Source organism: Nelumbo nucifera, chromosome 3 (genome assembly GCF_055504915.1).
Source record: "Nelumbo nucifera cultivar China Antique chromosome 3, China Antique-T2T, whole genome shotgun sequence".
NCBI lineage: Eukaryota > Viridiplantae > Streptophyta > Magnoliopsida > Proteales > Nelumbonaceae > Nelumbo > Nelumbo nucifera.
In genome coordinates this window covers 32,209,082-32,222,510 of record NC_142651.1, presented here as the reverse complement: position 1 = coordinate 32,222,510, position 13,429 = coordinate 32,209,082, and the positions used below count along the sequence as shown (strand labels likewise).

General features: G+C 38.1%; 1 protein-coding gene across 1 annotated transcript; it reads left to right on the top strand.

Moving 5' to 3' along the window:
- The first annotated feature begins 11,544 nt into the window (after positions 1 to 11,544).
- LOC104591524 (uncharacterized) lies at positions 11,545 to 13,157 on the top strand. The gene has a single exon (XM_010250387.2). It carries the CDS (start codon positions 11,763 to 11,765, stop codon positions 13,002 to 13,004), a length of 1,242 nt encoding a protein of 413 aa, XP_010248689.1. The 5' UTR covers positions 11,545 to 11,762; the 3' UTR covers positions 13,005 to 13,157.
- The last annotated feature ends 272 nt before the right edge of the window (positions 13,158 to 13,429 follow it).

Genomic DNA, 13,429 nt, shown 5'->3' with positions numbered 1-13,429 from the left:
GAACATTCATTGAACAAAACATCCCTGGAAATAAAACCAACACTTACTTGGTATACGAAGACAGATATAGCCCTTATGGGAATCGCCATAGCCAAGGAAGATGAAGGAGAGAGATCTGGGGTGTAACTTGTTGGAGTTGTACGCTCTGGTGGGTGGGAAACACTTGCACCTGAAAACTCGTAGCTTCCAAGGGAGTGTGAAAATACAACACACGTGTGGGTGTTCTGTTCATGAGGTAAACCACTGTATTAAAGGCCTCCCACCAATATTTGGTTGGGACAGAGGCATGAGTGAGAAGTGATAAGCCATGCTCGACAATATGCCTATGACGTCTTTCAGCCACCCCATTTTGAGCTGGGAGTGTGAGGACATGAGAGCTGATGTAAGATGCCAAGAGAAGCAAAGTAGGAAGAGAGCTTCTGGAATTCGCCACCACCATCGGATTGGAAGCGTTTGATAGAGACCCCCAATTACCTTTCAACCATTGTTTTGAATTGAATAAAAACAGAAAGAGATTCAACCTCATTATTCATGGGGACAAATCCAGGTGTATTTGGAGAATACATCAGTAAAAAGCTATATATTATTTAAAGCCATTAACAGAAGTAACAGGAGCTAGTCCCCATACATTAGAAGCAATTAACTCTAGAGGAGTTGCAGACGAGCTAGATCATGGGTTAAATGGTCAGTGGCACTAGAATCAGGAAGCCAAGCATCTTCAACTGGCACTGGACCAACTGTTGTATAAGCTTGTTTCTGATTTTTCGAATATTCAATCGTCGCCTTGAGCTTTCTATAGTATTTGGCAGCATGAAATTTGCCACCACAGACTAAACATGGTCCCTTGTTAACTTTTGGGGAACGATTGTTACCAGAGGGTGTGTGAGGCTCATGATCACCAGAATTGGTTGATGGTTTGACATTATTGGAGGCAGTGTTCACTGATCGAAAAGGGTCAGGAGTGCTACAGTGGAGTCGTGTTTCATGTTGCAATAGCATACCTTGAAGTTCTTCGAATGCGACATGTGTGGATCTCATAGAAAGTGCTATCACGCGAAAATCGTACTTCGAAGTTCGAAGGTAGACCTTTCAGTGCATGATGAATCAGCAGCGAAGTGGATAATGGTTCCCCAAGAGCAAAGAGTTGATCATTGTAACTCTTTAGAGTTTGCAGATAATCAGTCATTGATGAGTCTCCTTTACATAATGTGGCAAGGTCATCGCAAATGTAGACTGCACGAGCAGTGGACTTCGCGGCAAAAATACTTTCAAGAGTTGTCCAAAGTAGACATAGGAGATTATTTCTAATTTAATTAAAAATATATAATAATAATAATAATTCAAAAAGTTATAGAAACATACTAAAAATTGATTAAAACAATGTGCACATCTCTAATGTTACATATTCGTTGTAATAATCAAAGTGTGTTTTAAACAAGAATTATTTTTATTAATGATAGAAATGGAATACAAAATTTATAAATTTAAAAAGCATATAGAAAAAAAAATCGTTCCTTTTTTCTTCCATTTAAGTGGTGAATCAATGGTTCCACCATCCAAAATCAAGTGGGTCAACTTGGGATGTCATAATTAAGTAATAGGGATTTAAGGCTTAATTTGGAAGGAGTACAAATTCAAATATGTAGAGAGGAAAACCTTGTATTTTTGTATTATTTTGTATGTATTTGTACCGTACATATTTGTATTAATGATGGAAAGTGATACAAAACTTAAAACTTTATTGGAATAAACCATTTTTTTCATGTAAGTGGTAGGTCAATGGTTTAATTTCTACGTTAAATGGGTTGATCCATAATGTCATAACCAAAATAAGAAAACTTGAAAAAAAATAGAAATAGACACAAAAATGTTATAAAAATATAAGCACATTTCTAATATTATATATTCATCATATTAAACAAAATATGCACAAAAAATGAGAATTATTGTTATTAATGATGAAAATGGCTAAAAATACCAAAAATATAATAAGAATTAATGCTTTACAATGATGTACTTAATAGGTTTGTGATTCAAGTAATTAGGTGTTAATAGATTGTTGACCACGTCAATATTTTTTGGGCAATAAAAAGCAATTTGAATTAGAATAGGTTGAAGAATATGTTCGCGTAATGGGTCAATCAATTTGACCATAAGGTTAAACAAAGTTTAAAACATGGGTATGAACAAGTGGGAAGATTTGAATATAGCCCTACAATAAATCCACCATTGACATTGAAACTTGAATATATATATATATAGTTAAGAAATTTTTGAATAAATTTTTTTATTTTTCACAATTGTCCCCACTCAAAATAAATAGTAGGAGTCAAATAAAATTTGCTTTCTGAAACGCGGTCTATTTTCAATGGTGAACAATTAAGAAATAAAGAAAAATATATAGTTATGAAATTTATGAATAAATTTATTTATTTTTCACAATTACCTCCACTCAAATAAAATAGTAGGGGTCAAATAAAGATTTGCTTCCTGTGAGGTCCTTTTTCAAAGTTGAACAATTAAGAAATAAAGAAAAAATATACAAGAATGACACCCATGTCCCTGCCCCATGTGAACCAAGTTATGAGGTTTGGGACTTAGGGTTCTTAACTTTTACGTCTTTCCACTTTCCTTTTCTTCATTTTGTTCTTTTTTTTTTCTCATTTCACATCTCTCAATGACTCAATCCTATCTCTCTACTTCATCTCTTCAAACTTAGAGATGGAAAATTTTCCCATCCTTGCTAGGTGCCCAACCTAATCTGATTGAAGATGGAGACTACCTTAATAGAGATGGGAGTTAATATGGATACCTAATTTTATTAAAAATGTCAAGGATTTGGATCCCCGATGTAAAACTCGTCTCCATCAGGGATTGGGGATGGAGGTTAACCTTTCTTCCCGACAATAATTGGGGTCAGGGATGGAGAGTATGATCCTCGACCCGAATCCACCCTTTTATGACTAAGTTGATGCTATGATAATCCTTGCCCCCACTAATCATATTCATACTTATATTATTACTACTTGTCTTTATTACATTTTTTTAGTTCGGAAGGCTAATGAGTCAACTTTCATTAAACAACAAAATCTTGGTTTACATTAGCCTCCAATGAAGGCTTTTCAGATAAAACCAAATGAAAAATGCAAGAGGGTGTGTTGCCAGTCCAAAAGAAATGGCCAGATAGGCCAAGTTTAACAAGTCCCTCTTGACATGGCAAACCAAGATTGAATCAAAAGAGAAAATTGGTCTTCAATCCATAATATAAGTGTGTATGGACCAAGGAGGGGAGGATGAATCCTCCAACAAGCACCGGATAGGAACCACAAAATCTCCTTCGAGAATAAGTCAATTAAGATCGAGAGAAATAGACAATTTGAGACCAACAGATAGAGCATGCGCTCCTTCTAGAACAGTGGAGCAAAGAGGAATAATGGTTGCCAAACTAGCCACGTGGTTACCATGGGAATCACGACACACTGCACCAATGCCAACCATGGAAGAAGAGAATGCAACATCGACATTCACCTTGATCGCACCCTCCGATGGGGAAAGCCAAGCAGTAGCAATATTATGTGTGGAGAGTGGCATTGAGATCCCACTATGTAAATGTGATATCTTATAATCTAGCATAGTAAGCAGGGGCAGAACCAACTAGCCTAGCCAAGTATAAGGGTGGGGTCCTTGGCCCTCCAAAGTTTTTATTAAAACCATTAATTCATATAGTTAGTGGACGGAGGCCATGGCAAATAAGTAATAAAGTGGGTTTTTGGCCCCCCAAAACATGAAAGTCCGAGGACTGCTCTCTAACTCTCTAAAACACCCCTCAACTTAACTCCGAAAATTAAAAAGTTTGTTTATTTATTCTTTCAAAAAAATAAAAAATAAAGTTAACTTATAATAGATTCAAACCCTCCCACCATATTTTTCTCCCAACCTTACCTCCTTGCTCTTTATCTCATTTTTAGGGCTGTTCATAAGAATGCCCAACCTGACCAACCCGATCTGACCTAACCCGAGTCGGCTGGGTTTTCATCTGTACCAGTAGGTTTCGGGTTGGGCACATACATAAACCGAAATTTGGGTCAGTTTCGATTTTCTTGCGTGAAAACCGAAATCAACCCGACCCGAACCGAACTAGTATTCTACTAGTTTAATAGTTACTATTTCCTAGTTTGAGTAGTTTCTTAATTCCTACTAGTCTTCTACTTTTAGACTTCTACTAGAACTAGAACTCTAGAAGGCCCATTAAGCAATTACAATTAGAATTCAATTAGGTGTCCTTTTTTAGTTTTTTACTTAGATTAGAATTTAGAAGGTTTCTAAATTTTTATTTTATTGATTTACCTACCTAGATTTACCTAGTTTTTTACTCTAGAAGGCCCATTATTGACACTTGTTTTTACATGAAGAATTTATTGATTTTATTCTTCACCTGAATTAAATTTAGATTTATCTTGGACTCTTGAATATCAAATTATCAACTAATTCAGATTTTATTTGGCTTTGTACAAGAGCAAAACCGAAACCGACCCAAACCGACCCAACCCGACTCAAACCGACCAGGTCGATTCGGCCTGTCAGTGGGTCGGTTTCGGTTCCCACCTTAGCTAACCTGACCAGGTCGGGTCGGTTGGGAAAATCCCAAGAAACCGACCCAACCCGACCTGTGAACACCCCTACTCATTTTATTATTATTATTATTTTTTTCAAATAGGAAGACAAATGGAAAAGTAATCCCATGAGTGCTCCTAATAGAAAGTTATGTTGGATCCCTAAAAGAAAATTCTTGACTCGGCCACTGATGCTAAATGATAGTGTACGATCTGGATACTCCTAGTTAGAAGATGACCTGGACCCTAGTCGCGTGGCGAGCTGGATCAAGCTATAAAATAAAGGACCAGAAAACTTGGGGTGGCTAACCCGGTGAAGTCGCTCTGATGCTTAAGTTAGTACTGTATTATAGATGCGAGCTGCATACTTGAATGCTAGAGTGCTAGCGAGCAAATAATCGTGCATACCTTTTGGTGTCATTTGGGTTGGTGCCTTTATATAGGCTTTGTTTGGCGTGGGCTTCACGCACCGCATCCGAGATTTCCGAGAGGTCGCCTAACCGGTTCGAGATCCCCAAAGGTAACCGCTACGCACGTTGACCATCCTTCGGAACACTTGGTACGTGGGCCAAATTCTGAGAAACTTGGGAGTGTTGGGATATGCATACCGAATTGTCGGCGAGCACAACTCACAGGTCGCCTCTTGGACCTCAGTCAAGTCGGCAAGCCCTCGAGGGAGGTCGCTCCTTGCATCGAGGTCACATCGGCCAGTGACGAGGTGCTACAGGTTGGCCCTAGACGAGGTGTTCCTAGCTGACCTAAATTGTGGTCGAAGTCACTTGGTTGGAGCGAAGACGAACTACGATCTGGGACTCCAAATCATTGCTTAGGTGGTGTCCATGTGTTATCCAACTGTTTTAAAATGCCATGTGTCACGAGGTGACTGGAGGGCCAAATCTGCTTTCATCAATAAAGAAAAGACAACAATAATGGTAGAGGGGTAACTTTGTGATATAGTATTTGTTTGGTTCCATTGACGTTTATTGAATAAATATTTTATACTTGATATGATTATAAAACCGAGAAATGTCATTAATGAGGGCATTTATAACAAATAAGCGCGATTAGACACCATCTATAATATGTATAAAACCAACTGCTTGTCTCCTGCAAAGTGAACGTTTCATCTCCCACAAATTGTTCCATCTGCGTACCCTGCAACATAATACGTTTTCTTTACATCTGAGTACCCTGCAACATTAAGATTGCCGAGTTGTCTATCTGGGGAAGAGACTGAAGGTTTGGAGAAGAAAGAAAACAAGGCATGCGAAGAATCATCTGTTATTTTTTAAACTGTCTTGCTCAATGAACGGCCCAAATCGATCAGTAATGTAAAAGATGAAGTCCAGGAAGACAGATGTATGCTGCTTCGGTGGCGTAAAAGATGTGTAGGAAGACAGAAGTATGTTGCTTAATTTCTATTCTTTCGAACGTATCGGCAAGTATGCTGCTTGCCATCGGAATGTTGCTTAATTTTCAGGGAGCTTGGCCGATTTGGATCGCTCCTCTGACGATACCTCTGTGGATTCTCGGGGTACCTATTTCAAATTTACTCATTTCTTTCTTTCATCTCGTTCTAAACCAACCACTCTTTTTCATTGGTCATTTGCTATGACAACCGGGTTTTATTTCCCTGGCTATTTCCTGCATTGACCGCACTAGATGTCTATAGAATGTTTGTTGTCATTTAGTACTGTACTCATTAAGAGTTTCTTCTTCAGCTTGGTTTCTTTTATTATGCGTTCCTGGCTTTTAGTTTTATTATTATACACTTGTTGATTTGGTTTTCTCGAGGTGTTTGTTTCATACAATGGCTTCACTACCTCTTTCTTCTCTACTCGTGACATGAGACCCTGTTTGTATTCCTTGAATGTGTACTCTATTTTAACTTGATTTTTTCTTTTCTAGGTTTTATTTGATGTTTGTATAGAGGAGACCAGCCAAGGCTCTAAGCTGGAATTTACAGAGGACGAGGAAACGCTTATTGCTCGGATGTACAATCTGCTTGGAGACAGGTCGGTCTGATGCCTTTTCCCCATTTCATTAGTTCCTTCGTCCTTTTAATCTTCTGGGTTCTCGCTCTTCCTAAGCCTTTTTTTAATCTAAGATTTCAGTATCATTTGATCAGGTGGTCTCTAATCGCTGGGAGAATACCAGGAAGAACAGCGGAAGAGATCGAGAAGTATTGGACTTCTAGGTACTCAACAAGTGAATGAGAGAATCTTTATGGTGTTTTCTCTATGAAAACAAGCAATTTTGGGGCGTAATGATGCAGAGTATGCTGCAAGACAGAGGTATGTTGCTTAATTTTCAGGGAGCTTGGATCTTTGGATCTGATAAATGCCACCCATCAAGTATCGGCAAAGGTTGGAATCAACATGCAATTGAAAATTGAAGATTCCATCCTGATCAATTGCTAAAATGTGATCCTGTCAAGGACTCAAACTTCATGGATCTATTTCCTGAACAACCGCATAACTATGATCCATTTTTGGAGTCAAGTTCTGACAGTTGTTCCATAATAGATGATGTTCTTGAAGATATACAATTGAAAGTTGAGAATATTGTTGCTGATCAACCTGAGATTACATTCCTATTGATGTTGTCCGAAGGCAGAGAAAGAGAAGTATTTGCCAGCTTCGGATACAGTGGCTGAGGAGTCTACCGCTATTATTGATGAGATTTCAGCAACCAAAATGCATCCCATGTTTGGTTGGGGCTCCAACGTCCCTTGAGATTTCAGCTACTGATCAAACTCTCACCAATGTTCTACCAGGCTTAAGCCTTGGAGCACCTGGATCAGATTCCAGGCATCATTTACCACTTCAGATTCAAATGACATCAAGAAAGTCATCGAACAAGAAGCAAACACCAATGCAAAAGGCAATCAAGATTTTGAAGGATGACAAGGAGAACATTGACAAATAACAATAGCACCAAGAAACTGGAGTCTGGTAGTGGACTGAAAAATACCAAGTTAGTAACTATCATTGCAGAAGAGAAGGAGAACAATGCCAAGTTATTAACTGCATAGAAGGGATTCAGTAGCACGGGTTTAGGAAATCTGAGGAAGACTCATAAAGAGAGAAATTGCAGAACAACAATGATAAGGTCAGAAGACATCTATTAGTGGTCGGGGAGTGGTTCAAAAGACAAGAACAGCTCTGCAAACTCTAATAGAGAACCGGTTGATGTTGGAAGATACAAAAAACTAAGTCAAGATACTTGCTATTGGCGTTGGTGTGGTTGTCATGGCAGTGGGGTTAAAACTTTGCTTTGCCCCTTAATTTTTTTTTTGGTAGTAACATTTTCATGGGACCGTTAAGTGGTTAAGAGTTGCATGTTTTTATTTCCTTGCTCTTTTTTAGTGTTATTATTGTTTAGAAACAATGAAAGGGGATATTTCTGAAATGAGATAGAGAGAGAGGATGCTTTTCTACAGGATAGTAAATTGAATTGAATGATTTGAATACAATATCAAATCAGAAAAATTCTAAGTAGTAAGCACTTTTCTTCTGTTTATGGCTTGTAAATCAATCAAGAATACCAAGTGTGGAGGACCTACCTGTTCTGTCAGCAAGGAAAGTAACCCCACTGAATTCTATAGGTTTAGTTTTGCTTTAAAATAGTATAAATGTTGGACTGTTCTTCTCATAATCTATTATCAAATTTACAGTTGCCTCGAATTTAACACCATTTGGGTGATTTTGGCACTATATCAACTCTGACTGAGAGTAGCCTCACTCAGCTTTCTTTGTGGTAACCTCAATTTCATTGTAACTAACTACTAACCAATAAACCATTTAATATTATCTTATCCTAAATTTTTTTCGTCATTTTATGAGTTGAAAACAAAAGGTTACTATCTATACTAAAAGGAAAATGTTGTACAGTCAAGGCCTGAGTGTGCAATAAATGGAATCACTCAGTAACCTCTCTTTTCAATTGTTGTTAAAATGCCCATTATTTGCAAACATGCCACCACTAAGTAACCTCTCTTTACAATTTTTGAAGTTGATACTATAGAAATATTAAGGGGTTTACTAAATTTTGAATCCGACCTTTTAATTGTTTCTTTAATTACATTACTGTAGGGATTGATGTGTCCAAATTATTCAATTTCAACTGCTTGTGCATCAAGCAACTTTTGTATACTTAATGCTACAAACCATATTATCAGAGGTGAAGCTATGAGTGGCCCATTTCATTTCGCAGACTTTATTCACTGGAGGTCTTATGCTGGAAATGCCTTTTTAATTTTTTCATTTTCTTGTGTTCATTTAAAGTAAATATGATAATAAAATTCTGATGGGGTTACAGTTTGGGCAACTGATGTTAGTTATTGAGGGAATAACTAGAGATGAGTGGGGAAACATTGTTTTGAGCTTTTCAGGACCATCAGGGTTAGAAATTCTTTAAGAGAGAAATTTTAGCAATTCTGTAAGGGCTAAAATTTGACTGCTGTCCATATAGGAATACAAGTTGAGGGAGAATGTTAAGTTGTTGTTAACTGGTTGAAAATTGGGGATGATGTGCCATGGATACTGCACTTCTGATTAGACATGCTAGATCTTTGGGATCTAACCTGAACTGCTCATTCATTTGGGTTCCTAGATCAACAAATAGTATGGATGACTCATTAGCTAGGGCTGGTGTGTCTTGGAAATATTTTTGTTGGGGTGAGCCAGGAGCAGGGGGATCACTATACAGATTGAGCATTGTTATTATTATTAATAAAATTCTATTTTCAGTTATGGTGGCTTTGATGCAGCAGTTATACCTATAGGTATCTGTTATTCTTTTTTCTCATTTTTGATGTGTACAAGGGTTAAGCTTTGTGAAGAATAGAATCAATTTTTTATTTATGCTGGTTGCCATTGCAGGCTTGGGGGGCTTTGTTGCATGCAGAGCACTTTCACAGAGACATAGTGACCCAATTGGGTTTAAGGTTTAAGGTTTAAGTGACCCAATTTAAGTGAAGGTTTAAGTGACCCAATTTTTATGGTAAACCCAACTAAAGGTTTAAGTGACCCAATTTCTCATTCTAACCTGAATAGAATCAATATTTTCTTTATGCTGGTTGCCATTGCAGGCTGGGGGGGCTTTGTTGCATGCAGAGCACTTTCACAGAAACATAGTGACCCAACTAAAGGTTTAAATGAAAACTTATGGTAAACTTGTAAGTTATGTTTGAAACTCACGAATGTGATATAACTGAGCCAATCCAAAAAGAAAATAAATAAAGAATTTTTGGTACATAAAAAATTATTTTAAGAATAAATTAATATCCAAGAAAAATCTTATCTACTTATGTGGATTATGGATTCCATCAAAAATTTTCCATAGTTTTTGGCATTTTTAATGTGAGAAATGATTTATGGATAGGATTGTGATGGATTTGTTATGGGAGAGGGAGCTGGTGTCCTGCTTTTAGAAGAACTAAAACATGCTAAGGTACATTTTACCAAGTGTTGTTTTTATGAATAATTTCATTAGACTAGGTTTCTTGGAGAAGCGCCAGATTGGAGTAGCTAGAGAAGATGTCAATCATGTAACTGCACATGCAACATCAACACAGGCTGATGATCTCAAACAGTACCAACCGCTTATTCGTTGCTTTGGTTAGAATCCTGAGGTAATGTGAATGCATTTTATTTCTGTTTTCATTTCTTTCAATTATATAATGAGTTTTCACAATCACCATATGGCATGCTTGGTTATACCTTGATTATTGGAGACAAGAGTGAACTCCACAATATCAATATTAGTCACCTACTAGGAGCCGCACGTGTTGTTGAAGCTGTTGCAACAGTACAAGTGAGCAGGTATATGGTTTTTGATATTTCATTCTTAAAACTAATGAAAGTTCCCTAGTTTACATCACACCAAATACTTTAATTTATATGATGGGCTTAATGGATATTCAATCATGGATATATGAGTTAACCTCTATTTTTGTTAATTTGAAAATGTCCTTATTTGCCACAAAACAATATTAAAGATTTCTCTTTTACTTGAACGGTTGAACCTCCATTGCATCCTCCTTTTAATTTTTCATACTTTAATCATTATGATAACCTCTACTTACTAGTATCAGCAAAAGTGCCAATAAACACCTACTTTTTGGGAGAAGCTCCAAAATGAAGCTTCCTGAAATATGAAAGACGCACGCATAGAAGATATGCATAATGAGAGTTTTGCTGATGAAATGTATATATAACAACTTTACTTAATAAACACCAACGGAACCAAACAGATACTTAATTTAAATGCCACATAACCACCCTTATCTGCTCAAAAGTTGAATGGGTCTCCAAATTCCTTCACATTAGACATCAAGAGCCAGTAAAACAGCCATTCAATTAAAGGCCCATCAATATCTTGAGATCTAAGAGATAAATTTGAAACAAATGTTCCAAGAACTCTTCCTTAGAGCATATGGATATGGGGCAGGAAGAACCAACACTTGTCTTTATTGCATAAGTTCTTCATAATTATATTATAAATATCATCATCTTGTAATTATCACATATACATTCTTAGCGGTTAATCCAATAATCGGATCGTCGTCATCATCATTATCATCATCCGCATATGACGAGCTATTAAATCCGAATTCATAATGGGATGTGGTATCAGGTTGTTTGGTACGCCACGTGGACCAATGGGACGCATGATCATTGCAGAAGCGTACTATTCACAGACCCACAGTCACAGCTCTGACATGGAGGGCATCTTTTGTAATTGTTATGAAAATCTGGTGGCATTTTATAGAACACGCTTCGCAACTACTAGGTAGTGCGTAGTGGGCAACTGGGCATTGATAGCGTGCATTAGGACTATACCACTTCCCTGATCAAGGTTGCAACGTGTTCAATTTTCATTGCCCTAGAAAAATTGAGATGTTTTATCTGCTGGAGTTGAGCGTGGATTCTGAAAAGTGATAGCGAAGAGCACGAAATTTCTGCTTCCCTTCTCAGAGACTTCTGATCAAAGATCAATTGTAATTGCCTAATTGGTATTTTGGTTTTTACAGAAAAAAGTTCTCTTTTCTGAAAGACAAAGGGTTTGTCTCTCTGCTCTATTTCATGGGAAACCTAATCTTCGTCTGATGATTCGAACTCGTCTCTGAAACGAGTAGTTTTGGAAATGGAGAATCTGAGGAGCAAGTATCCTTCTCTCCCTCCGAACTATGTCACGCTCAAACAGCTCCAGGAGCGGAGGCTCAAGGAGCTGCAGAAGGAGGAAGAAGAAGATGCAGCGAGGACAGCTCTGGAGCAGAAGAGGGGCGAGGAAGAGGAGATGATGCAGAAAGGAAAGGAAAATGAAGGACAGACCATGGTAATGCAGAGACGAAAGGACAAAGAGAAGAGAGTTAGTATTCAAGCATCTGACTGGCCGGAGAGTCGCCGGAGAGGACAGAAGTGGTTGAGTCGAGGAAGAGAAGAGGCTGTGGTGATTGGAGGAGGGCATGCTTCCGATGGGAAAGAAAGGTTGAAGATCAAGCAAGAAAAAGAAGAAGAAGAAGCGCTAAAGCAGAAGGGGGAAGAAGAGTGGAGGCCTAAAGCATCGTATCGCCTGGAGAGGGCAAATGGATGGGAATTTCGCCGGCGAGGAGGGAACCGATTGAATCGGGAAAGAGTGGTGGTTTCTGATCGGAAACAATGGCTGCAGCGTAAGGAGGAAGAAGGAGAGCGAAGGCTTCAAGAAGATAATCTCAAAGAAGAACCAGAGGTGCAGAAAGGGCGGCAGGAAGAAGAGAGGAACGTTAAAGCTTTTGATCGGCCGGAGGAGAGGCGAAATGGGCAAGGAGAGATCGGTTTAGAGACGAAGAATCCAGAAGGGGAAGTGGAAGAAGAGAACTGTGATCAGAAAGAAAAGATAAACGAATCGAAGAAGTCAGTGAAAAAGAATAAGAGGAAGAAAACGAAGGTAAAAGCGGGAGAAACCCAAACAGGAAAGATAGCAGGGGCGTCGCCGGAAAAAGTAAGGGAAGAGGAAATTCCGACAATGCCGATGGAAAATCCGAACGAAGAGAGGAGGACCGATGGAGGATTTCATGGAATCAAAGGAAGAGCTGAGAATTTCAAGGGTTCAGTGGATGAGAAGGTGGAGATTGAAGGGAAATTTGGAGACCTTGCGCTAGTTGACGATGATGAGAAGAAAGTAGTTGATCCGGAGGGTGCGAAAGCTGTAAATGGAAATAGATCAAGGAGAGAGATGAATGGTGGTGATGGTTCAAGGTTCAGGAGATGGAAAAGGTTGGGTGGTGGTGGCGGAGGGAAGGCGGGAGATGGTGGTGTTATGGTATGGGTGAAAAAAGGAGAGGTTTCCGATGGGATTCCGGCGAGGTCAGGGAGGAGCTCTGGTGGTCGTGCCGGGCGATTTTAATCAGATGAGTAAAATCATTATTTTTTATTAAATGTCCCTTACTCTTGTCTACACAATCATAGATGAATAAATCATTATTTTCCATCCCCGAACATAGTTGTCTTTTTTAACCTTGCCTGATTAAAATGTAAATTCCTGATTACTTTGCGTCTAGTGTCATTTTGGTCGTGTCGTGACAATTGAGTATCCGAACTTAAAAAACGTGCTAATTTTGTATGTACGGGTTAAGTAGTATTTAAAAAAATATAAATGTTTTTTAGGACTACGTTTGGTTGCAATGCAAACGCAAATATATATATTACATATTTATTCATTTTTCAGTTTATGAATGTAAATATGGTTCATATTTTAAAATATTTTTACATTCATCTTTGTTTGTTTAAAATCGGTATAAAAGTGTGGGTCTATCATTAAATGCTCCAAAT

Coding starts and splice junctions, on each gene's coding strand:
- LOC104591524 (XM_010250387.2), top strand. CDS start 11,763: ATGGAGAATCTGAGGAGCAAGTATCCTTCTCTCCCTCCGAACTATGTC.